The 25,797-nt window shown below is 49.8% G+C and overlaps 2 protein-coding genes, 1 long non-coding RNA gene and 1 pseudogene across 9 annotated transcripts in view; all 4 read left to right on the forward strand.

The window, feature by feature from the left end:
• Positions 1 to 6,016, forward strand: part of SLF2 (SMC5/6 complex localization factor 2) — a 57,589-nt gene extending 51,573 nt beyond the window's left edge. For all 5 annotated transcript variants that reach the window (XM_040486194.1, XM_040486192.1, XM_040486193.1 and 2 more), the window contains one exon: positions 2,733 to 6,016. In XM_040486194.1, coding sequence (XP_040342128.1) covers positions 2,733 to 2,768 — 36 coding nt within the window. In that variant the 3' untranslated portion in view covers positions 2,769 to 6,016. The remainder of the gene's footprint in view (positions 1 to 2,732) is intronic.
• A 10-nt stretch (positions 6,017 to 6,026) lies between these two features.
• Positions 6,027 to 8,889, forward strand: LOC121037126 (uncharacterized). The gene is made up of 2 exons (XR_005793615.1): positions 6,027 to 6,546; positions 7,332 to 8,889. It is a non-coding gene; the product is annotated as an uncharacterized LOC121037126 (long non-coding RNA).
• A 1,504-nt stretch (positions 8,890 to 10,393) lies between these two features.
• Positions 10,394 to 23,373, forward strand: LOC121037119 (semaphorin-4G). Of its 3 annotated transcripts, none has more exons than XM_040486197.1 (15): positions 10,394 to 10,523; positions 13,440 to 13,919; positions 14,033 to 14,181; positions 14,464 to 14,526; positions 17,807 to 17,905; positions 18,028 to 18,121; positions 18,273 to 18,386; positions 18,572 to 18,741; positions 18,817 to 18,986; positions 19,283 to 19,427; positions 19,577 to 19,799; positions 20,219 to 20,334; positions 20,457 to 20,620; positions 20,788 to 20,849; positions 22,519 to 23,373. In XM_040486197.1, exons 2-15 carry the CDS (start codon positions 13,796 to 13,798, stop codon positions 23,346 to 23,348), a joined length of 2,523 nt encoding a protein of 840 aa, XP_040342131.1. In that variant the 5' UTR covers positions 10,394 to 10,523; positions 13,440 to 13,795; the 3' UTR covers positions 23,349 to 23,373. The 3 variants fall into 3 exon arrangements, with proteins under 3 accessions (XP_040342131.1, XP_040342132.1, XP_040342133.1); XM_040486198.1 differs by lacking the exon at positions 10,394 to 10,523 and adding an exon at positions 10,766 to 10,850; XM_040486199.1 differs by lacking the exons at positions 10,394 to 10,523; positions 13,440 to 13,919 and having other exon boundaries at positions 14,043 to 14,181; positions 17,785 to 17,905.
• On the forward strand, positions 23,346 to 24,809 carry LOC121037123 (uncharacterized; annotated as a pseudogene).
• The last annotated feature ends 988 nt before the right edge of the window (positions 24,810 to 25,797 follow it).

The raw sequence follows: 25,797 nt of genomic DNA on the forward strand, positions 1-25,797 counted from the left end.
GCCCCTCCCCCGTTCATGCTCTGTCTCTCTCTGTCCCAAAAAATAAATAAATGTTGAAAAAAAAAATTTTTTTTAAATAAAAAGAAATCCCAGAACCCATTAGCAGTCACTGCCCATTCCCCAACCACCTGAATTTCTATTACCAACTCTTCCCAAGCCACTGCTCTTTCTGTCTGTATAGATTTGCCTATTCTTCACATCTCATGGATGTGAAATGATATACTGGGGGTCTTTTATGACTGGCTTCTTTCACAACCTGTTAGGTGAATCCAGCTATCACATATGTCCCTTCTATTGCCAAATAATATTCCACTGTATGGATATATCTCATTTGATTTATCCACTTTTTAGATGAACATTTGAGTTGTTTCCACTTCCTGGCTATTCTGAATAATACTTCCATGAATAACTTTACACAGGTTTTTGTGAACATGTTTTCAAATGAAAAGATTTGGGGTGTATACCTGGAAATGTAATTGCTGAGTCATATGGTAATTCTGTGTTAAATGCTCTGAGGAATTGCCGGACTGTTTTCCGAAGTGCACCATTTTACATTGCTACCAGAATGTATGAGGTTTCTAAGTTCTCCGCTTTCGTGCTGGCACTTGTTATTATCTGTTGTTTTTTATTATAACCATAGTAAGGTGTTAAACAGTAGAATCTCCTTGTGGTTTTGATTCACATTTCGTATGCTTGTTGTCCATTCACGTAGCTTCCTTGGAGAAACGTCTGTTGAAATCCTTTGCTTGTTTTTTAATTGGGTTTTTATCTTTTTATTATTGAATTGTAAGAATTTTCCATCTGTTTTTGGGGCACCTGGGTGGTTCAATTGGTTAAGCATCCAACTCTTGATTTCGGCTCAGGTCATGATCTCATAGTTCATGAGTTTGAATTGTTCATCGGGCTCTGCACTGATGGTGCAGAGCCTGCTTGGGATCCTCTCTCCCCAGCTCATTCTCTCTTTCTCAAAATAAATAAATAAACTTAAAAAAAATTGGGGGTGCCTGGGTGGCTCAGTTGGTTAAGCTTCCGACTCTCAGTTTCAGCTTAGGTCATGATCTCACAGTTTTATGAGTCCGAGCTCCGCATCAGGCTCTGCGCTGACAGTGCAGAGCCTGCTTGGGATTTTCTCTCGCTCTTCCTCTCTCTCTGCCCCTCCCCTGCTCACGCTGTCTCTGTCTCCCTCAAAAATAAATAGACTTAAAAATTCAAAAAAAAAAAGAAAAGAAAAAGAATTCTCCATTTGTTCCAAAGACAAATCCCTTATTAAGTATATAATTTGCAAATATATTCACCAGTTCTGTGTGTTGTCTTTTCATTGCCTTGATGGTATCACTTGTTAGAACAAAAGTTTTTTAACTGTGATGAGGTCCAGTTTTATTATTTTCCTTTTGTTACTTAGGCTTTTAGTGTCATATCTAAGGGGACTTTGCTTAAGAGGGGCATAAGCACCTGGTATTAAATTTGCCATACTATAAATTTGCCTTTTACATACAAACTAACTGATACGTTGTTGTCTAAAATGATGCTTCTCGGAGCACCTGGGTGGCTCAATTGGTTGAACATCCAACTCTTGATTTCAGCTCCAGTCATGATCTCATGGTTTGAGGAATCAAGCCCCGCTAGGAGCTCTGCGCTGATAGCACAGAGCCTGCTTAAGATTTTCTCTCTCCCTCTGTCTCTCTTTGTCCGTCTGACCCACTTGTGCGCACGTGCTTTCTCCCTCTCTCAAACATTTTTTTAATATGTTAAAAATAAATAAAAATGTGATTTCTCAAATTCTTTTTTTTTTTTTTAATTTTTTTTTAAATTTTTTTTTTCAACGTTTATTTATTTTTGGGACAGAGAGAGACAGAGCATGAACGGGGGAGGGGCAGAGAGAGAGGGAGACACAGAATCGGAAACAGGCTCCAGGCTCTGAGCCATCAGCCCAGAGCCCGACGCGGGGCTCGAACTCACGGAACGCGAGATAGTGACCTGGCTGAAGTCGGACGCTTAACCGACTGCGCCACCCAGGCGCCCTGATGATTTCTCAAATTCTAATATGCACAGGCATCAACTTGCTGAAATGCAAATTTTGACTTGATAGGTGTGGAGTGGGACCTGAGAGATGCTGCTTTTCTCACAGGTTCTCAGATAGATAGCAGTGCTTCTGGTCCAGGGACCATAATTTCAGTAGCTAGGACCTAGCAGTTGTTTATATTTTATATCAAAGCAACAGGAACAGTGAAGATTAATTAAGAAAAGTAATCTCTGTATTTTGTATTTTAACTCTTTTGCTGTAGTTGCCCTTCATAAGATACGCATGCTCTGTTAGAGAAGAAACCTTTGAGAAATCTTAAGCTGATGAATGTTTTGTTGTTGTTGTTTCGGTTTCTAATCGCAAAAGATTTTAGGCTGGCCATCTTTGCTAATGTGGAATTAAAACAAAAGAATTTAATACCAAAACTTTTATATTAGTCAGCGTAACATTTTACTTAATCTTCTCAAATGTGATTCTCCACATAGGTGTTGGTGAGGAAAACATCTTGCTTTTATTTTATACTTTTTTTAATTTAAAGTTAGACCACAAAATGTGAAAATTGATTACCATGAATTTTCAGAGAAATATACAATATAAAGATGTTACTGCTTTTTTTATCAAAAGCCTGTTTGATGGTTAGTTTTATAAGGATTAATTCATAATCTGACTTCACTTTGTCCTGTTTCCCCCCCCCCTTTCCCTTTTCTAGGGGCAGCTTCATGACTTCTGGGTACCAGATTCTTAACAGGAGTTGAAGCAGCAAAAATATGAACCAAGAGAAATTCAATAAGAGTTTTTCCTAGAGGAGTAGAAAGAATACTACAAACTCCAGTGGAATGCTTAGAAAATGCGCTGCAATGTGCCACTTGAATGTCTAGTATGAAGCTGGTAATGAAGAAATTGCCATTTCTGAAGCAGATATGAAACGTGATCTGCTTAATTTTAAGGCAACTGGCCTTTTAAAAAGAGCAGAATCCTGTAACAAGAGGGGAGGAGTAGAAGCAACTAATAGTTGCATGTCGAATCTGCCCCTATTAACTGCTCTTGTTAAATTGTAAGCCAGTTATCCTTTTTTTTTTTTTTTTGGATTGTATTTATGGCACTTGGATAATCACAGGAAATATGTAGGAAAGGGTTTGAACCAACTTGAGCAGTTGGACATGGAAATCAAGACCAAGTTCCAGTTGAGTTTAATTTTCTCTTGGTTATTTTAGGACTCAAAAAGAAATCTTAGAACTGAGTTTAATAACAAAAAGGATAAATCTTTTCTGTAACTCCTATAAACCACAGGGAGATTTCAATCCATACATTTTCCTTCACTATTCAAGATTATAAATCTGTTAGGTTTTTAAAATACATTTAAAGAGTTGAGAAACAGAAATTTGGTATAGTGTTAGATCCTCCTTAAGGGGAAGAAGTTAAGCTATAAAATAGTATCTCCGTTTTTATGCCAAAACATTCATATGCCGTTTGTTTTGGATTCCTTTTAAGTGTATATATATTTTTTAAATACTGGTTAAATCTTAGATTCTTGGCTAAATCTTAGAATTCTGGCCCTTGGTTAGCCATATTACAGAAGTCTATATTATAGAAGCTTAACGATCTGGACAAGTTTCCAAAAACCTTACTTTCATGAGTATATAAGCTTGGTAGAGACCTGGATGGAGTTTATTCTTTGGAATATTGCACACGTTGTGTGTGCTTGTATTTTAAAGTTGTTGCACTTGAAAACCACAGCTGCTCTAAATTCTTAAACACTGGAAAGCCATCCTTTGGTTTAAATGGTGGAGGGTTAGTAGAAGTGCACATGCTGATCTTAGCCCAAGGGCCCTTTGAAGCCTTTGGTAGTAATAGACTCTTACTAGCTAACTGAAAAATTCTTTTGTTGATTGTCCTTTTAGGACGGTTTGTTTCTTGAATGAAAATGCCAACTTTTTTCTTTCAATGTTGACTTGGATGACACTGCTTTCCTGAGCATTCTCATGTCTCCAGTTGTGGTGGGGGAAGGACGATGGAGAGGAAGGGAATTGGACTGCGCGTTTATGATTTGAGAGGGGAGAAAATAAATTTTGACAAAATAGCTTTCTACCTCTAAATTGAGGCTTAGGAGAAAAAAGCATTTTATCTTAAATTTATCATTTACAATAGTATAAATAACTTTTGAGCCCATGTCAGGCATTGAGCAGTTAGAGATTTTATAGGGAAGACTTAGTAAATCCAGTTCCCAAGAACCCCAGCTGAATGAGGCTCCAAGAGTCAGACCAACAAAAGTTTTATTCTGTGTTGAGTTTACTGGTAAGAATATTATTATCTTGATACTACCTCTCAAGGGTATTATTAGAAAATGCCACTTATGGTTAATGAGATAGATACAAAGAGTTCTATTTGACAGAAGCTTGAAACTCTGGCATCTATCTGCCCAACAATGGGGGCTTTCACTCTTTGTAATTTAATCCTTTGTAGATACATCATTTGTGTGTAATTTTATAAGTGTTCATATTTTTCTCATTTTGCATTGTGTAAAGTGTACAAAATCTCAAAGTATAAAATACTGCTTATATTGCTTGTAATTACAGTGTGTAAATATTTTCTAATCGTGTACATTGACGGGGGGACAAGTGGGTTATTCAGGTTTTTTTTTAAGTGACCCTTTTGTATCGCAGTTTCAACAGATAACTGCTCATCAAATTTAAAACCACTTTGATACATTTTTATTTAGCAGTTCCAATAAGAAAAGTCTCTATTTTTAATTGCCTTTCTTCATTAGAGAAAAAGACTTCATCTGTCCCTTTAAAAATGGCCAGACATCGGTTTGGGCCCTTGTATTTATGACCCTGGTTAGATATCTCCATCTCCAGGTCATACTCCAGTCAGTATTTGCATTGGGTTCTCATACAAATCCTGTGATTCTCTTCTAGCACAAGTAGCCCATGACTTTTCTCCCAAATCAAGGATTATCCTTCTCCCTCTTGAGTCCCCATGTTTTGTCTCCCTCCTGCTGTTGTTGCCCAGCGAATGGGATGGTAGCGGGGGAGAAGATGTTCATTGCACAGAGAATGTCAGGCCACTTTTGGGACTTGGCAAACAAAGCTTGCACTGAGTGGTGGTGTGTTTGGCAATATTACTGTGCCAAAAATAATCTTGTCTAATTTTCTGGATATGTATGTCAAACTTAATACCCTTCTTGCAAGCTAAAAATTAAGGTACTTGTAAGTGTTTATGCTTTTGTGTGTAACTGTTTGCCTTTTCTAAACTGTTTTTCTCATTTTCAGAAAATAATAATTCTATTCATTATATCATGTTAAGTGAAGAGGCTCTCTGTGCACAAAACGCATCTATGTAGCAGTAAAGTAACAGCATTTGTACATTTCCTATCTCCTGATGGCAGTGGTACCTTTGTCACCTTTCAGAAGGTTGGCGTTTGGTTTTGTTTTGCAGTACAAATAATAGCTTGCTTTTGACTTCACAAAAATCTCCCCACATGTAAAAGAGAGATAAAGATGTGTTGTCATCCAGGCTCAGTTAGAGCATTTGCATTTTTATTTCTATCAAAACAAGTATAGTGGGTGGGGACTGGCCAGTAATAATGTGTGGAGTCTTTAAACCAAGGGTAATTTTTAAATTTAAAAATAAAAAATTTAAGAGGTGACCCATTAACAAGTGACTGAGTTGGAAAATTAGGGAAGGGACTGTCCTGGTTTGTCTCTAAGGAGGCAAGATTAGGGTACCGGTGGCTGGGCATGTAGAGCATGAACCGTGGTTGTTATTTCTTACTCATTAACAGTGTTGGTGCACCTCATTATCTGTGCATTTGTTTTCCCTGGGCAGTCCTGTCAGTGAGTTAATCCACCAGCTCTTAGGCAGTTCAAAAGTAAATGAAGATTTCTTTTCCTCTTTCCTTTTTTTTTTTTTTAAAGATTTTTTTACTACATCTTGTTTAAAGTCCCATGAATGTATGTGTGTGTTATTAAAAATGCTTTTTCTCAGTTTGAACATGTGTTTGGTAATATTTGTTTGGGAGTGGGGAATGGTGAAGTCTCTGGAATGTGCTGTTTCTTCCCCTGCCCCTAGTTTTTAAACTGAATTTTTTCCCCTCTTGCTTTGGATTCTTCAGTCTGTTTTTTAGCTTGATGTCTCCTATTTCTGGAAAACATAAAGCTATAGTAGCACACAGTTCACTTTTACATAACCCATATAATAATCTGCTGCATACTTGGTAGTCAGCAATTCAGTAATCTCATTCTTCCATTACCCCATTCACTAGGTTCATCAACAACTATTGCGTACCTGCTACATGCTAGGCACTCTTGAGAATTCAGTGGCGAACAACATAGAGCTCTCCTGACTCTTACCCTTCTGGTATCCAGGTGAAAATACTTTGGTGCTCAGCAAAGTGGACCGGAAAGGAATACCATTGGCCTGGCTCCCTTGTTCTAGAGCCCAGGGCAAAGAAAGGAGAAGCCATACAATGCAGAGGCAGGGCTCGGGACCACCTCCAACCTGCCAGGCAGATACGGTTGTGGGTATGCCAGCTGAGGGGAGACACAGGTTGATGACAACTCACAAGAGAAACTGTTAATGAGCTTATAGAAGGGTTACCAGAGGCCTCAGTTTCCAGAACCATACCAGTATTTCTGTCTTCTGACGGGCTGGTTTGGAGGAGACCACTTGTGAGCATTTTAGAGGTGGGGGGAGTGACAGCCAGGTGGAAGCATAGGTGCTGCCTGAAGTACAGAGAGACAGGCAGTACAGCCTTGTGCAAGTTAAGAGCCTTGACCTTGACCTTAGTCCTGACCTCAGATCCCAGACTGACCATGCCAAACCCTTGATCTTTGTCAAGTTACTTAACTTGTCTGAACCTTCATTTCTTCATCTGTTAAAAGGAATAATAATGATGTCTATCTCAGAACTTGTGAGGATTAAGTGAACTAATCCATGAAAAGTTCTTAGCAAGGTGCCTGACATATATGCTAAGTATTATTATTTAGCTCCAATTCAAAGCTCTTCTCAAATGACAGCTAAAATTGAACTTAAGGCAATTGGTGGGAGCGGGGGTGCAGTTCACTGACATCTAAGCAAACCAGATATTAAAATTGTAGTGTGGGTGTGCTCTATGCCTTCTGACAGCTTCAGAGGCTTCTCTGTCCAGCTCTGTCTCTACTGGTTAAAAAAGAATATATATATATGTAAGTTTGTGATGTTTTTTAGGACTCAGCATGCTAATACTGAGAAGGGGTGGTGGTTGGTGATTTTCCAGCATTTGTGGACATGTCCTGACACTCCCTTTTCCTTGCTAACCATTCCCCAGGCCGGAGTCAAGAGAGGGCAAACCAGAAGGCCCAGCTTTGGGTCTGACTCCAAGACGACTGGCTGGGAGGAAAACTTAACAGGCAAAACAGGCTTCTGAGGCACAGTGGAACAGTGAGACTACAGCATTGGTGCCCTGGTGACAGTCCCTACCGAAGAATCACCTCAGCTATACATACGGCCAAAGTAAAGATCACGCCACCCAAAGGGAGAGTGCTGGGCAAACCAGAGGTGGAGATGGCAAAGCAGGAACAGAAATGCTGCCACAGTGAACAGAAAGCAGGACAACTTGACTAGGCCAGAGTTCTTTGCCTCAGGGGACCTCTGCTCAAGTTTCAGGAGTTCATACCTACCCCCTTCACCTAGGATCCCTGCTACAGTGAGTAACTGCTCTGTGCGAAGCCTGGAGCAAACACTGGTGTGTAGGTGGCTGAGGACAACAGCCACTTTCTTACAGCGGAGTTGGGGAGAATAGTCTAGCAAAAACAAAAGCACGTTTTATGTTCCGTGCTTATGAAGTACAACAGAAGGTTTTCAGATCGGGTCCTCTCACAGCCACCCTGTGAAGCAGCTGGGGTTAGTGACTTTAAGGATGACTAACGACCTGCTCAAAGAATGCCCTGCCTGCGTCCCAGGACACATATCCATGGCTAGATTAGGGTTCGTTTCTTGCTTTGATTTTGAGTCGCCTCCACTGTCGATATTCCCCTCATTCATATTTTATCAGCTTGATTGCAGAGAAGAACATGGTCCATCAAAGGGGCTTCTCATAGAAAGTTCCATTAATTGTCATGACATCTGATCGTTTCATTAGGTTCAGAGATTAAAGTGGAAGGACAGCAGAGAGAAATGGATTGTGATCTAAATCTATATTATCAGAGATACACTGCTCAACTACTGTCTTGCAAGCTCCATGCTGGAACTCCGCATTGTAATTTACACATTTTGTTCATTTGGAATGTGTGAGGTTCTGAGTCTGCCATCGTACGCCTTGGAGGAGAAAGGCTTGCCTCACAGTGTAGGCAAGTGGGATGCTAAACTTGCCACCACATCACTACAGCTGCACAGGTACCTGAAGTCAGCGCTGTGAGTTCTGTGAGAACATGAGCTGCGTCTCTTAGCCCACTGGGCCCCTGCAGTTTCATTTGTCTCCTGTCTGGTATGATGGGGCTAGCAGCCTTCCTGCCTTCCCTCCACTGTCATCCCCAACCCACTTGCCCACAGGACTGCAGATTTATTTTTCTTAGCCATGGCTTTCCTGGACTTCCCAGCGTGGACTTCCTTAATCTATCAGGATTTTCTTCTGTGGTCTTTCTGGAACTATTTGCTGATTTTTCCCTTCTAGTTCCCACTAGGAGCCCTCCCATCTCATCACATCAAACTCACTTTTCTCTTTCACACCCCTTCCCTTCTGCCTACTCCTCCAGTATACGTCTGTGCATGTTTCTGCCTTTGATAATTCCCCTTCAGGTTTACCCTGTATCTCTCTTCTCAGGTTTTTCCGGTACAGATTCTCCTCTCTGTAAACACAACAGTGAATTTCAAGGCCAGTTACTTAACCTCTTAGAGCCCGTTTTTCCATCTATAAAATGGGGCTATTAATCCCTCAGGACAGAATGAGGGTACGGTGTTTTTAAATGAAGCCTGATAGTCTTTGTAAGTGTGTGTGTGTACGCTTTACCATATGCATTTCTCTCAGCTGCCTCCCTCTCCGCATACACACACATCCTATTTAGAGTTCTGGGGAAGTGGAAGTGTAGCGTGGGCCCTGCTGTCTAGCGATCTGGAGTCACACACAGCAGCCCAGACTACAAGACTGTATATGATGAAGTGCCAAACTAGCTTTGGGGGATATTCAGGAAAGAGGGGTGACATGTCTTTCCCAGGGTCCCTTCAGTTCAATAATGACAAGAGCCACTTGAATCTTGTTCACGTTCTCTCAGGCCAGGGTTCATCTGCCTGTTCCCTGACCCCCTGCCTCTCCAGAGCTCAGACACCCAGGTACCTGCAAGAGTCAGTTACCTATGTCCCTGTGGCCTTCATCATTTAAGTCCTACTCTTGGGCCCATTGCAATACTGGCATAAATGATGGAGGGAGGAGCAGGCCAGGTCATGGCTAGAGCTCCGGTTTGATTCAAACCCTAGAGGGGTCTTAAACAGGCCCTGAGGCAGAGGCATGGCCTCAGTTGCAGGGAAACCGCAGCACCAAATGTTGCATGGGAGGACCATCATGGTTGAGTCTGAGGAGTTGGGGAGTTGATTCTGAGGGGGGCTTCCTAGATCGCCGCGGGGTGAGGTGGTTGAGCCTAGGAGGGACAGAATGTCTAATTGCCTATGAGGAGAGTTCACTGGAAGATCTGGAGTAAAAATGATGTTCACCATGAGCTGGAAGGGAAGGAAGGCCCAGTCCCTGAGGAGGTGAACCCCATTACTAAAAGGTTTGGTTAAATGGACAGGTACAAACGGTTGTGGCTTATTCAGAAAAACAGCATTTTCTGTGTGAATTTCTTGCCAAGCTGTTACTTCATCCTTCCAAGCCCAACTCCTTTCACCCACTCACAGTCAAGGTGAAGGACCAGGCAGCCGGAGGCTGTGAAGCTGGGAATCCAGACCCAGTCCTATGTTCAGAGCTGCCCCCAAGGCTTGGCCTCCACCTACCCTGGCCCTCAGCACCCTGGGCAGAGAGCCCAAGAGCGTAGCAGGAACGCAAGAAGTGAGATCCATATTAGAAGACTGGTCAGAGGGCCCTCGGAAAGTTAAGCCCCCAGAGAACAGGTTTGCAAGTCCCCAACAGTAGGCAAGTCAGAGGGGTCCTGGGGTTAGAGGGGAGGCAAGGTGGGCCAGAAGCCCATGGAGAGAGCGCAGGGGTGGTGAGGCCACCACCAGGGGGCGATACTGGTGCTGCTGCCCTTGAGGGTGGAGGACGCCAGATGCCCGGAGGCCGTGTGAGCCTTGGCCTCAAACCTTTATCGTGTAGGGTGGGGGGCGCGAAAGAAGAGAGCGGCGCCCTTCCCTGCACCCCACCCTGTCGGCCCCGCCTCCCTGGCCCCGCCTTCCAGCCCCCGCCCCACCCCCGGCTCCGCCTCCACCCCCCGCCCCGCCTCCGGCCGCAGCCCCTTCCTCCCGCAGCTGGTGCTGTGAGGCCGCGGAGCAGCGCGTCGCCGTCTCTATGGCCGGGGATCCAAGCGCAAAGGTGAGAGAGGCAGGGAGCGCGGGCGGCGGCGGGGCCTGGGCCGGGGGGCGGAGGCCAGGCCAGGCCTTCCCTACATCCATTCCACCCTCCAAGCTGGGCCAGGCCTTTCTCACCGTCAAGTCCCGGGTCCTGCTATAAAGGCGCTGGAGGGGCGCGGGCCAGGCCTCCTGCCGTGCAGGGCGCAGACCCGCCACCGCGGAGTCGGGGACCGGCGCGGGGCGGGGACCCGCGTGGCGAACAGTGCTCCCCGGGATCTGGGTCACGTCTCCTGGCGTCCAGCGGGATCGAAGGAGAGCTTGTCCTCGAGCTGCAGCAGTAGAGACAGAGGTTAGATCTGAGGAGAGGGAAGACCCTCATACTGTCCAGGATGATGGAAGGAGAGGGTAGCGGGGGAAGGGCTCTCAGGCCAGAAGAGACGGCCATCCTACTGGCCCGAGGGGAATGCCGCCTACACTAAGCAGGTGGACGTCTGGGATGAAGGTCGAGAGCCTGCTGATCCAACATCGATCCTGTTTTGAGGGGGAGGGGGTGCCTCCGTTTCTCAGTTTCTTGAGCCCTAGGATCTAATACTCGGAAGGTGATCAGAGTTCAGGGGGCTGGCCCTAGGGAGGAACCCAAACTGTGCAACTGGGGGTGGAGTGTGGGGTGTAGACTGGAGACCTTGAAGCCTTGTCGCCACTGGGGGAGGGAGGGCAGCCGCTCCGCCCCCCCGTTTAGCCCCGCCCTCCCTCCCAACAGGTTAAATGGAGGCTGAGAGCCCCTGCCCAACTCCCATATCTAGAACGGCAGCATACAGGGGAGTGGAGCGGTGCTAAGTTCCATTCCATCTTTCTTTTGCTAAAGCGAGGGGCCTCCTTCCGTCTGGGTTAGGTACCCCTTCCTTTGCAGAGAAGCCCGTTGCATTTGAACATCTGAGGTCAGATGCCTCCCTACATCACCACACACACACACACACACACACACACACACACACATTTGGAATCTGGCCTTAAAATTGGGACTTTGAGGAAGGGAGGTAGTGCTGCTCTGCACCTCAGTGGACACTGGCAGCCTCCAACCCTGCAGTGAGAACTGGACCCCTGTTTGAACATATGCTGCCTTTGCACACATGTAATTTGTGTGTCTGAGCACTGCGTGAACATACATGTACTTGACCCTTCTGTTAACATGAACATGCCTGACCTACTGTATCAGTGGGTTTGTGTGCATGTCCCTACACATATGTATGTGCACGACCTTTCTGTGAATAGGTGTACAATCCTTCATATGCACACGTGTGGATTTATAACCCTCCTTAACTTCTGAGGCTGTGCGATCTGCTGAATGAATGGATGAGAATATGTGAATAGAGCCTTATTTGTCAATGTGTATGAACGCATCTGGCAGGCCCTTTATATGAGCATATGTGTGCACAAACCTCCCTGTGAATGTATGTGTGCATGACTCTCCTATGAGTACATTTGTTCACAGCCCTTCTGTGAACATGTGTGTATGTGCACCTATTGTGTGCACATCACCCCCTTCCGGACATGTGTGACTTCTGCCATGAACCACACTCTGAGTGGTTTCTCTAACCTGGAGTGTGTTCCTCCTGCCCAGTCCTAGAGCCTGATACCTCATAGCCGTAGGGCTCCCTCTCCACCCCTCACCCCACTTCTGCACTAAGCAAATAGGAGGCCCCAAAGGTAAACAGGTGTGCCTCCACAGTGAGGGGTGGGGCATGGGCAGTTTGCCTGGGGCCTCGTGCTGCCCAGCCCCCAGATGAGGAGCTGACGCCCTCTAGTCTACACTCTTCTCTACACTCATACTATATTCTCCCCCTCTGGGCTCTGACCACTACAGTGCTGACCTTTACCTCTTGAATAAATGCTCCAAATTCCTGTTTTCCCTCTGGCCGGATCCTAGTCCTTCCCCTCGCCTCAAGGCCACATAGTTAATATTTGACCTGGAAAGGAGGGGAGAGGCCAGTGGCCCTTGTGGCTGTGTCTGTGGGTGTCTGATGAGATTGGGTGGGTCAGGCTTCCTCCACACCCAGCCCAGTCCAGGAAGCCTTCAAGAGCCACCTCAGAGATCAGGCCTATTACAGGGGTCAGGGGAGATCTGCCACCTACTTCCACCCCATCCCCACATGACTTGAGAGAGAGTCCAGGTGTGGAATAGTCTCCAGGGTAAGCCAGGGGAGGTGGCCAAGAGCTCCCATCACTCACCATTTCCATGTTGCTTTTATCTCAACTGGCCTTGCACACTAGAGCATCCTGCATAGACATTACACCTGTGCAGTGCAGCCAGGGGGCCCCAGATACCCGCCCCCCCACCATGTCTATGAATGCCTATTTGCAGGTAGGGACACGTGTGGATGCCTAGCCAGAGAGTGCAGTACAGACTCGCATGGGCAGAGTAGAGATGTGCACCCCCTCGGAGAGGAATGCTGAGGAGGAGAAGTGTCTAATTAAAGAGAGATTCCAGAGGGAGCTCTTGGGCCAGGGAAAAGAAAAAACAAAGGGAAAACAGGACAAAATCAACAAAGGCCCATTAAATGTCTCTGCCAAGCTTTCTTGCATAAGGCACCCCCGCAGGCAGCAGGGGCAGCTGCTGCCCCAAGTTTGGTCCCATTGTTGGGAGGAGAAGGCATTCTCTCTGAAAACGGAGACGGAGGCCTAGCTTAGCCTCTGAGTTGGCCAGAGGAGGGTGGATACTTTGGGTTCGGGTTGGGAGGAGTCTAGGGTCTTGTAAGGAGGGCAAGTTCTAGCCAACTTGCATCAGAGCAGAGAAGTGGACAGAGCGACAGTGAGCCAATCCTGACGTAGGAGTTCTGTGGTCCCTCCCACCAGTGCCCCCTGAAGTCTGGGGGTAATGCCATCTACCTTCCACACACACACAGATAAAAGAGCTTTTCTACCCTGTTTTTTTCTTTAGAAAACGGACCTCAGAGAACCAGAACTAGTCCTGCTGTCGGGGCAGGGTGACCCCATCAGTGACCTACAACCCCCTTATGACCCCACAACTCCTTCCCACCATGGAGTTTGTATTTGATGCAGAAAAGCAGTGTGTGATCCATCCCTCCCTCTGACCTCTAACCTGGGATTCCATGGCCACACAACCCTGTGATTCCATGTCCCCTCGATTCCAGGACCCTCCCTGGCCCCATGACCCCTGACCTTCCAAGTGACCTCCCTGGACCTTGACCCCTGTGACTATTCTTGCCATCATACCCTGTGACTGTGGCCCTGGCTCCCCTTGGGGGTCTTACTGGTCTGGGCCTCCCCAGAAAAATGTGGGGAAGGCTCTGGCCCCTCTTCCTGAGCTTCCTCACAGCATCTGCAGTCCCTGGACCCTCACTGCGGAGACCATCCAGAGAACTAGATGCCATCCCACGGATGACCATCCCCTATGAAGGTTAGACGCCGCCCCCCCCCCCCCCCCCGCCAAATTTGAAACGCAGCAGGAGCCAGGTCTGGGAGTGGGGAGGACACCCCAGGGCTGGGCTCACGACTCCCACTCTCCCCAAGAGCTCTCCAGGACCCGGCACTTCAAGGGCCGAGCCCAGAACTACTCAACGCTGCTGCTGGAGGAGTCTTCAGCAAGACTGCTGGTTGGAGCCCGAGGTGCCCTCTTCTCTCTCAATGCCCGTGACATAGGAGATGGGGCTCACAAAGAGGTTAGCCCTTAGAACCTGGAACACCCAGAGGATCTCCGGCTTTATCCACCTCCCTGGGACCTCAATTTCCTGGAAGCCTCGCCAGCCTTCCACAGCCCCCTGGTCAGATAGCATGGCCCTTCCTAACCCACGTCTCCCTTACCATCCAATGCTCCTCCTGAAACCTACCTGTACCCCAGTTTCCCCTGTTCCCTGCAGTCCTATACCTGGTCCCACAGATAATGGTGAAAGGGAAGGGTCCTGGGGTCAACACATCAGCCCATTCCCTTTCCCTGTCTCCAGATCCACTGGGAGGCCTCCCCAGAGATGCAAAGCAAATGCCATCAAAAAGGGAAAAACAACCAGGTATGTGGTCTGTCCTTTCCCCAGCTCCTTTCCTTCTCTTCAGTTGGGGATGTCAAGGTTGGTGGGGACACAGATGGAGAGGTATGGATCAGCCAGTCAGTTGCAGCAACCACAGCAAACACGTGAGTGTAGCCAGAGTGGTGGGCCCTAGGTGCAGCACTTCTAATCCAAACAGCTGGTCACCTACCAGCTTGGCCTGTAGTGGCATCTGAATCTCTTCTGGGCTCCTGAGTAAGAATCATGATAGAAATAAGTAATCTCTAGTAAATGCTGACTTAGCCATTATCTCTCCTAATTCTAAAATAACCCTATGAAATAGTACTATCCTCCATTTTACAGATGAGACAAATGAGGTTTAGTCAAGGACAAGCTCAAATACCCAGTATTCCATGGAGGGCTGTTAGCGAATTGCCAGTTCTTTCAAGCTAAAGAACAGGGTGTCTGCAGGGGTTCCATGTCTGGCTATGTAACAGATCCATCTGGAGAACTTTTTAAAAATACACATTCCCAGGGGTGCCTGGCTGGCTCAGTCAGTAGAGCATGCAACTCTTGATCTCAGGGTCATGAGTTCAAACCCCACATTGGGCATAGAGCCATCCCCAAAAAGAAAGAAAAAAAACTATATTCCCTGGCCCAGGGGTTCTGATTCAGTGGGTCTAGGGTGGTGTCGGGATAGGTGTGTTTAACGAGGCACCACTAAGAGATTTCATCAAAAGTGCTGCTGGAGCAGCATGGGTAGGAAGTGGGGCTGGTGAAGCAAGTGGAACCCAGTCACAGAGCACTGCAAATGCCCAGCTAGAGGTATGGGTTTTATTCTGTGACAGTGGGCACGCTCACCATTTGGTACTTTAGAGACTCTCAGACTTTAGTGTGCACAAGAATCACCTGGGTATGGTATAAATGCAGGTGCTAACTCAGTCAGTCTGGGGAAGGGGCCCAAGATTCTGCAATTCCAACAAGCTTCCAGAGGAAGCTGATACTGTTGCTCCCCAAGCCACACTTTGGGTAGCAAGGCTTCAGGAAGACAATTCCCAAAACATGTTCTGAGAAACATTAATTTTCAAAAGGGGGGTTTAATGGTCAGATGAGTTTGGGAAATGCTGTATGCTTAATCCCACAGTGTACAGCAACATCCCTAAGGCCCTGAGAAGTCCCCTGGCAAGGCAGGTTTTAGCCATGGTTTCCAACTTATTTGACCACAGAACTCCTCCCTCATCCCCCCTTATTTTTTTGTTTGTTTATTTATTTAAGTTTATTTTGAGAGAGAGTGTGTGTGCATGAATGGGGAGGGGGGGCAAGCAGAGGGTGAGGGAGAGAATCCCACACAGGCTCCTCATGGGGCTTGATCCCACAAACCATGAGTTCATGCCCTGAGCCGAAATCAAGAGTCAGACACTTAACTTACTGAGCCACCCAGGTGCTCTCCTTCCCACCCACCCCCATCCCCCCCCCCCCCCCCCCCCTTTTTTTTTTTTTTTTTTTAGTGTTTATTTATTTTTGAGAGAGAAAGAAACAGAGCATGAGTGGGGAGGGGCAGAGAGAGAGGGAGACACAGAATCCAAAGCAGACTCCAGGCTCCGAGCTGTCAGCACAGAGCCCAATGCGGGGCTCAAACTCACAAACTGTGAAATCATGACCTGAGCCGAAGTTGGACGCTTAACCGACTGAGCCACCCAGGGACCCCGACCTTTTTTAGTGTAAACATCTTGGGGAAACACTACTAGAGTAATACTAATCCAGGCCCAGGCACTAGATGGATTAAAATGGAGTAAGTCTATGGGACACCTGGGTGGCTCAGTTGATTAAGCATCTGACTCAGTTCGTGATCTTGTGGTTGGTGAGTTTGAGTCCTGCAAGGAGCCTGCTTGGGATTATCTCTCTGCCTCTCCCCTGCCCTCTCTCTATCTCTCCCTCAAAATAAATAAAAATAAACTTAAAGAAAATCCTTCTAAAAAAAAATCATAAAATAAAATAGTGAGTCTGGAGGCAGGAAAGGCAGTGAAGGTTGGGGGCATCATGGGGGTCAGAGAAGGAAGGCATGAGCAGGCTAGTGGAGAGAAGGGACCCGGGGAGGCAATGGGATGAGACAAAAAGGCCTGCATGGATTCAAATCCTGGGTAACAAGCAGGAGGAGGAATCATGAACAAGGCAAACAAGTCGGGGGGGGGGGGGCTTAGCTTGAGGCATTTAATGGGCAGAGAAGAGCAGTGTGGCTGGAGCAGGTGAGGGAGGGGAAGAAGGGGCAGAGCCCTACCATGCAGGGCCGGAAGTGGTAGGCTATGTTCAGGACTCTAGTGGGCCACTGAAGGTTTTTTAAATACAGCAGTGACACGATCTGGTTTACATGTTTAAAATATGCCTTGGAAAGTGGGTTGCCAGAGGGTGCTAATCGGTAGAATATCTCTGGAAGGAAACCAGACAATGGTAAGAGCAGTCCCCTTTGAAGGCAACAGGGATAAGAGGAGACGCTCTGTTTACAACCTATCCCTTTGTACCTTCTGAATTTTACACTGTGTACATGCATTCCTCACTCATTGAATAAACAAGTAGCTTTTACAGAGTGGCGGAGGCTTGGGAGAACTGTCAGGCAGTCTCTACAGTTGTCCAGGGAAGAGGCAACAGTGGTGACATGGACTAGGGTGGTGGAGGTGGAGGGGGAAGTGGACCACGTCAGGAGACATGATGACAAAGAATCTCGAGGAAGGACTGAACATGGGGGTGAGGGAGTGGGAAGCAGCAAGGATGACTCCTGGAATCGACTAATAGGATGGATGGATGAAGTGAGGTGGGAAAGACTGGATGAACAGGTTTAGGAGGGAAGATGCAGGTTAGGGAGGAGGGAATGAGCTAGCTATTGGGTGGAGAGAGGGCAGAGCCCGGGGATACATTTGGTAGTGTCACCCCACAGGGGGTGTGGGAGCTCCAGGACTAGGGGACACTGCTGAGAAGGAGATGTGAGAGAAGTATCTCAGGGTGGTGGGAGCCCTGGGGGCCCCCGAACTGGGGGGTGCCGAGGGCTGCAGGCCATGCAGAAGCTGGCAAAATGTGTCAGGTAGTCCTGACAGTGAGATAGAAGACTGAAGAGGGGTCAATGCCGCTGGGAAGCCCAAGGACAGTGGGTTCCAGGGAGTAGTCTGCGTTCCGGGCAGTGAGCAGGCCCACTGGGAACTCAGAACTGTGTCGGGTGGGTGGGGGCAAGAGCCAAACTACAACGCTGGATTAACGGAAAAGGCCTCTAAGCAGGCTGGGGACTCACAGCCCTCCCCCACGTCCCCCCCAGACGGAGTGCTTCAACCATGTGCGATTCCTTCAGCGACTCAATGCCACCCACTTCTATGCATGCGGGACTCACGCCTTCCAGCCTCTCTGTGCAGCCATTGTGAGTAGGCCTGCCCCAGCCCAGCTCTTATTGCTGCTCCCTGGCCCTGGACCAGTCTGAGCTCGGGCCATGACCCCTGCCTGTCCTCGAGACCACTGACTTCTGGCCTCGTAATCCTCCAGGATGCTGAGGCCTTCACCTTGCCAACAAGCTTTGAGGAGGGGAAGGAGAAGTGTCCTTATGACCCAGCCCGTGGCTTCACAGGCCTCATCATCGGTGAGCGTGCACTCCTCCCCACCCTGGCCCCTTATCCATCAGCGTGCTCTTTGGGGGACACGGACCTCGTTGCTAGGACTTGCCACTGATATGTGTTATGTGCCTTATTGTATGTGACGTGTCTGTCACGCGTGGCATGCCTGTGCTCCAGATGGAGGCCTCTACACAGCCACACGGTATGAATTCCGGAGCATCCCTGACATCCGCCGAAGCCGCCACCCGCACTCCTTGAGGACTGAGGAGGCTCCGATGCACTGGCTCAATGGTTAGGAGGATGAGGCACAGGATGTTGGGGGGCAGGGGACTATTCATCTTTACTCCCTTGGGCAGTTGACATCCCATCCCCAAATTCCCAGGTGAGCCTGTCTATTCCTGAGTGTGGTTGAGTGAGGGGTAGTGGAGGGGATCCCCATCCTGTCTCAGGGGCCACTTGAACTGCCCAACCTGCAGATGCTGAGTTTGTGTTCTCCGTCCTGGTACGGGAGAGCGAGGCCAGTACAGTGGGAGATGACGACAAGGTTTACTACTTCTTCACGGAGCGGGCCACTGACGAGGGCCCCAGCAGCTTCACCCAGAGCCGCAACAGCCACCGTGTGGCCCGTGTGGCCCGTGTGTGCAAGGTGAGTGGCACCAAGTTTGGCCCAAGAGTGTACAAGCGGAACCTCTGACGCTGACCCTGTGCCCTACCTCCCCAGGGAGACCTAGGAGGAAAGAAGATCTTGCAGAAGAAGTGGACCTCCTTCTTAAAGGCGCGTCTAGTCTGCCACATTCCACAGTATGAGATGCTACGTGGTGTCTGCAGCCTGGACACGGACACCTCAGCACGCACACACTTCTATGCGGCCTTCACGCTGACCACACAGTGGTCAGTGCAGGGACAGTGGGGACACAAGGAACTGGGGACAGCCTGAGGCCTGGAGCAGAGGTCAACGAGGAGAAATAGGATCCCTTGTGGGGAGGCTGGCTGCAGAGAGAGAATTCCAGGCACATCCAGCTAGCCTGGAGCCAGAGGCCACAGTGGCCTCCTGACCCTTAGGAGAGGCCCTGAGGCCAAGAGCTGGGGTTGGCCAGGGTTAACAGTGAGCTCCAGGCTGGGGCAGGTGGCAGGGGGGCAGGCTCCACCCAGTGTGGCTCAGGCCCCTCCCCTACGTCCCTTCCTAGGAAGACCCTAGAGGCCTCAGCCATCTGCCGCTACGACCTGGCCGAGGTGCAGGCTGTCTTCGCAGGTCCCTACATGGAATACCAGGACGGTGCCCGGCGCTGGGGCCGCTATGAGGGTGGGGTGCCGGAGCCCCGGCCCGGCTCAGTGAGTGCCCAGGCCTGGGGTCAGTGCTGAGTAGACAGAACCCCCGGGAGGGGCAGGAGGGCCTAGCCTTGGGGGGGGGGGGGGGGGGGGGGGGGGGGGCACGCAAGCAGTAGATTCCTGAGGTTCACTGCCTCTGCCCCCCATCCCAGTGCATCACAGATTCATTGCGCACTCGCGGCTACAACTCATCCCAGGATTTGCCATCCCTCGTCTTGGACTTCGTGAAGTTGCACCCACTGATGGCTCGGCCCGTGGTGCCCACACGAGGACGGCCCCTGCTGCTCAAGCGCAGTGTGCGCTATACACACCTCACGGGGACGCCTGTCACCACGCCTGCCGGACCCACCTATGACCTGCTCTTTCTGGGCACAGGTACTTTTGACCCCTGGCTGGGCCCTTTGGTAACTGCTGACCTGGGTCCTTGATCCTCGTTGACCGCTCATCCCCTGAATGACTTTTGATTACAAAACCCTGGTGACCAATGATGTTGATTCTTCAGTGAACACTCACTACTGACCCCCAGTGACCACTGGCTCTTGGTACCTGCGGATTCCTGTCACCAGCCACAGTGATATTTGACCCTGATCACTAATGTTTCTGGACCCAACAATTCCTGCCATGACAAGCCCAGAGTTCCCAGCCAGGGAACTGTTCCCAGTCCTGAGTAACTATTACCGGCTGAATCCTTGTCCCTGACGTCCTGGCTCCCAAGCTACTCCCATTAGGCTATTGCAGGGGGCTGAAAACAGATTCCATTTCTGGGTTCTGACCCTCTGCCCTTTCCATACCAGCTGATGGCTGGATCCACAAGGCCGTGGTGCTGGGTTCTGGGATGCACATTATCGAAGAGACACAAGTGTTCAAGGAGCCCCAGTCTGTGGAAAATCTGGTCATCTCTCCAATGCAGGTAGCCTCTGACCCACTACTTGCCAGAATAGGGGGAGGGAGTGGGTGGCTGGGCAGTGGCCGTGTGTGTCTGTAGGTGGGAGCTGGGGGTGTTGCCAACCAGCTTTCCTCTCCGGCTCCCAGCACAGCCTTTACGTGGGGGCCCCTAGTGGTGTCATCCAGCTACCACTGTCGAGCTGCTCCCGCTACCGCTCCTGCTATGACTGCATCCTGGCCCGGGACCCCTACTGTGGCTGGGACCCCAGCACCCATGCCTGCATCATAACCAACAGGTCCCAGGGTAGCAGGTAAGAGGTGGTAGGGGTGTGAGGGTCCCGTGTGAACAGGGGATCAGGGCCTGAGGGGAGGAGGCGGGCCTGCTAGCTGGAGGGGGAGTGGGGGGCGGTTGTTGGCAACAGCATCATTGACTTCCACTGGGGAAACTAAAGCTCAGTTCCCCTGTTCGTGAGTTTAGGACAGCACTGATACAGGACATAGAGAGAGGAAACCGAGGCTGTGAAGGCAACAAGGACACAGGTAAGTGACAGGCATGGACGTGTGTAGGCCCGGCTGCATAGCCTGTCCTCTACGTTTACTGTCATTTGCCTGTGCGTGTACGTATCTGAATGGTTGTGTCTGTGTGCTTTCAGCGAGGATGTTCCAGCACAGTGTGGCACAGAGTAAGTGCTCCACAGACATCTATTGCCCTAAAGGATTATAAATGAGGAGAAAGGCTCATGACATAAAAGTTCTTTTTGTCACACCTGAGCTTATAGCCAAGTGTGTGCTGGCGGGGGCGGGAGGGGGGGCAATTAAATGATCACACAAGTAATTCTTTCCATTGGTTTTTGCTACAAAAGGAATACTTACAACTATAACAAGGATGTGAAGGACAATGAATACTCCCCTGAGGAAGATCAGATGACTGAGCTGATACCTAAAGGAGGAGCGGAAGTTAATAGTCATACTAACATGTACTGAGTACTTACTCTGTGCCAGGCGCTGACCAAACACGTACACACACGATCTCTCTTATGCTCACAGCATTGCTAGGAGAGAGGTGCCACGATCCCCATCCCTATGAGGGGCAATCTCTCTGAGGTACAGGGAGAGTAAGTACACTGCCCAAAGTTAATAAGCTATTAAGTAGTGGGGTCAGAATTCAAACCTGACCCCGAACAGTCTGACTGGAGTTTGTGCTTTTCATTACTTCTGTGCTCTTTCCCCCTGGCCAACCAGCAGAGGGCATGGAGAGGGGGGTGACATCCAAGCAGAGGGGACAGCAGGCCGATGAGCTTGGGGTGTTTGCCAAGAGGCTGGAGAAGTGGGCAGGGACCATGTTGAGGCAGGGAAGTGGCACAATCAGTGTGGTGTTTTAAATTTTTTTTCAACGTTTTATTTATTTTTGAGACAGAGAGAGACAGAGCATGAACGGGGGAGGGGCAGAGAGAGAGGGAGACACAGAATCCAAAACAGGCTCCAGGCTCTGAGCCATCAGGCCAGAGCCCGACGCGGGGCTCGAACTCACGGACCGCGAGATCGTGACCTGGCTGAAGTCGGATGCTTAACCGACTGCGCCACCCAGGCGCCCCAAAGTGTGGTGTTTTTAAAAGGTTACCCCACTCCTGCATGGAGAATAAATTACATGGGGGCCAGAGTGGGCCAGCAGCTGGGGAAGGAGAGAAGTGAACAGGGCTGAGATGGATTCTGGAAGCAGAATCCTGGTGAGAATTAGACACGAAGCTGAAGGAGAGAGAGAGGCAAGGGGACTCCCCGGTTTCTGACTTAAGCAGCTGAGTAGCTAGCTACTGGTGCCATTCACTGTGACAATTCAAGGAAAAGACCTGGTGTAGTTTGGGACGGAGGCTTTGGCCTTAGTTCCTGTGCCATGTTCAAGAGACCTCCCGTGGAGATGCCCTGTGTGTGGAAGATGTTCAGGTCTGTCGATCAGGGGAGAACTCTGTGCTAGAGACTGAGCTTACAAATCATTGGCAGATAGCACGCACTGAAAACCACTGAGACGGGCCAATGCAAACCTTAAACGGGAACACAAACGCAGGAGACCTCATTCAGTTGTCACCAGGATTCCAGATTTGCGCTTGGTGCTAGGGACGTAACAGTGAACCACCTGACCTGCCATCTCCAACGCCCTCCCTCAGATAGACAACACTGACCACTCCTCTCACCGCCCCCCCCCCCCCCCCACGGCCACCACCACCACTGAGAACCCGCTCTGTCCTCCGAGGTGACGATGTTCTCCTGCCCTGTGACCAGCCATCCAACCTGGCCCGGGCCTTGTGGCTGCTCAATGGGAGCATGGGCCTGAATGACGGACAGCATGGCTACCGCGTGGGCGTGGATGGGCTGCTGGTGACAAACATACAGCCTGAGCACAGTGGCAACTATGGCTGCTATGCTGAGGAGAATGGCCTCCGCACCCTGCTGGCCTCCTACAGCCTCACAGTCCGGCCAGCCACTCCTGCCCCAGCTCCACAAGCCCCTGCCATGCCCGGGGCACAGCTGGCACCTGACGTGAGGCTACTGTATGTGCTAGCCATCGCTGCGCTTGGCGGCCTCTGCCTCATCCTGGCTTCCTCCCTCCTCTATGTGGCCTGTCTTCAGGGAGGCAGACGAGGGCGTCGAAGGAAATACTCTCTGGGTCGGGCTGGCCGGGCAGGGGGCTCTGCTGTGCAGCTGCAGACAGTTTCAGGCCAATGTCCTGGAGAGGAAGACGAGGGTGATGATGGGGAGGGGGCTGGGGGCCTGGAAGGTGGCTGCCTCCAGATCATCCCTGGGGAGGGAGCCCCAGCCCCACCGCCTCCGCCACCCCCACCACCACCGGCCGAGCTGACCAACGGGCTGGTGGCACTACCCAGCCGGCTGCGCAGGATGAACGGCAACAGCTACGTGCTCCTGAGGCAGAGCAACAACGGAGTGCCAGCAGGGCCCTGCTCATTTGCTGAGGAGCTCAGCCGCATCCTGGAGAAGAGGAAACACACACAGCTTGTAGAGCACCTGGACGAGAGCTCTGTCTGAGCCCAGCCTCCTAGGACAAATGCTCTTCCAAGCCAGCCTGTCTGCCCCAGGCTGGGCTGCTGCTTCCCCAACACAGCCACTCTACCTTCACCTCCCTCCCCCCAACTCCAGGCCCTTCTCCCAACTTTGTGATGTCCCTGTAGGGCTGGCAGAGTCAGGCCCAGCCAAAGTCCCCTCCTCAGTCTCCACAGACCCATCTGTGAGCAGCCCAGGCCCACCGGTGCTCCTCAGAGGTGGGTACTCCCCCAGGACGTGGAATTCTGTAGACCCAGCCCCAGTTCCTATTCCCTTACCCCAAGCACTTGGGAGGAGAGGATGCCATCTTCCTGCCCCATTTGTCTGTTCAAATCCTTCCTCTTTCTCCCAGGCAGGGCTCTGCAGGTCCAGATGACCTCAAGGTCACCACCCTCTGCGTGGCCCTATGTGCTGGATGGTCCCGAAACCAGACAAGACCTCTACCAGCCACCAGAGCCACCTGAGCCCTGCATGCATTCATGTGTGCACACGGACGAATGTCTATCAGCTGGGCTGCAGGGCCCCCACCCCCATCTCCTGGAACATTGTGTTGCATCTCTCCTGGACTTTGGGTACCCTTCCAACGGCCATATCCCATCCTATCTAGGTTTCTCCCCTAGTCCCAGCCCCATGTGGTGACCTCTTTGGCAAAAGCTTGGGAACAGGCCAGTCTGGGGAGGTAAGACTGTGTCATTCCCCTCTTCTTCCTTAACGTGCAGCCCTCTTTGGTCAACCTCCTCACCCCCTTGGTCACTCTCAAGAGTGACAGACAGAGCCCCAGGCATGTCCCTTCACACACGTGCTTACATTTCCACTTGCATTTCTGAGCCTCCCTTTGCTGCCTCGGACCTGTATCTGTTGGGATTGGTCCATGGACATTTCAGAGGGAGAGCCCTCTCCCATTCAGCTGTCCTCTCAGACATTTCCCTAGAAAGGGTGACCAACACTGCAATGAGCCAGCCTCCCTTTTGGGGACCAAGCATTTGCTACCCCCAGACCAGAGCAGGGGGAGGAGATCTGATGTCTCACCTGGCACATGAAGCCCGTTCTTGGAACTATGCAAAGGGCAGAGGCTGGGAGTTTGGATGCTTGGCTCCCATCCCTGTCCTACCTCACCGGGGCACTTTCAGGGTCCAGGGGCCTCTGAAGTCTCCAGGCCCATATGGGACAATCAAATCCTGACTGAGCTCCCCCATTCCCCTTGGGTGAGGATGACTGTTATTTTTGTAGCTGAGAACGTGGAATCCCACGGGTTTTTACTGCCCTTCACCCAACTTCTCCCACCTCCACCCCACAATGAATGTATTTATTGTGAGAACGGCTACACTTCTTTAGGAATGCCCCCACTCACCACCAAGGTGGGCAGAACAGGCATGTGACAGAGTGGGGAGCCTGGGCTCAGCTCCTCCCCCTCCTGTTGGTTAATAAATACCCTCTTTCCCCACAGCCATGTGTGGTCCGCTTGGTCTAGACTGGCCTTCCCCTGGTCACCAGGGGGCAGGCTTCTGATTATGGAAATGGTGCTGCAGGGTTGGCTCTGCTCCCCATAAAACCATTTGCAGAGGAAACTGGGATCCTCAGGTTCCATCTGACTGCCCTGGGTGGATACACAGGCCTTTATAACGTTCTCACTACTCACTGATCATGGTGGTATGGGCATGACAAACAAAATTACAACACTTCAAGAATTCATACAAAGGTTTCTAGGTTTTTACCTCCTAGCTCTATTCCTCACTATTCCTCCCCCTTGTTTTGGCTAAGCCTAGAAGATGCTCTGTTTATCAGCTCTCTTGCTCATCCCCAAAAGCTTTTCAGTCCCGTCCCTCCCCCCAACAAGGGACAACATGAATTCATTTCTGCAGAGGGGCCTGTCTTGGGGAGTAGTTAGTAGTTAGGACCAGGGCAAGCTTGTTACCAGGGACCTGGCCTAAGAATCAGTCTCCAAGGGTTAGGACTGGATAATCACATGGCCTCTAACAGTAACCATCCTGAAGGGTTGTATGTTCCCCTTCTGGTTTTAGGATAATGAAAAATGGGGTTAGACTTAAAATATACACATATTTTGAAGATCTCAAGTGTAACTTTGGGCAAGTTTATTAACCTCAGTTTTCTAATCTAAACATTTACACGGATGTAAAGTGACTGTCCTAATGCCAGGCTCACAGCAGAATCTAAGGTGCTAGCTCTCTCTAGTTCAATGGTTGCAGAAATAGGACATGGATGGGAGGGGCACCTGGGTGGCTCAGCCAATTAAGCATTCACTTTGGCTCAGGTTATGATCTCAGTTTGTGGGTTTGAGCCCCATATTGGGCTCTGTGTTGACAGCTTAGAGCCTGAAGCCTGCCTTGGATTCTGTGTCTCCCTCTCTCTCTGGCCCGCGCCCCCGCCCCCCCCCCCCCCCCGCCCACACGGGGGGTGTCTCTGAAAAATGAAT

This window comes from Herpailurus yagouaroundi, unplaced genomic scaffold, assembly GCF_014898765.1.
Source record: "Herpailurus yagouaroundi ecotype Mexico unplaced genomic scaffold, PumYag 163, whole genome shotgun sequence".
In the NCBI taxonomy this organism is placed as follows: domain Eukaryota; kingdom Metazoa; phylum Chordata; class Mammalia; order Carnivora; family Felidae; genus Herpailurus; species Herpailurus yagouaroundi.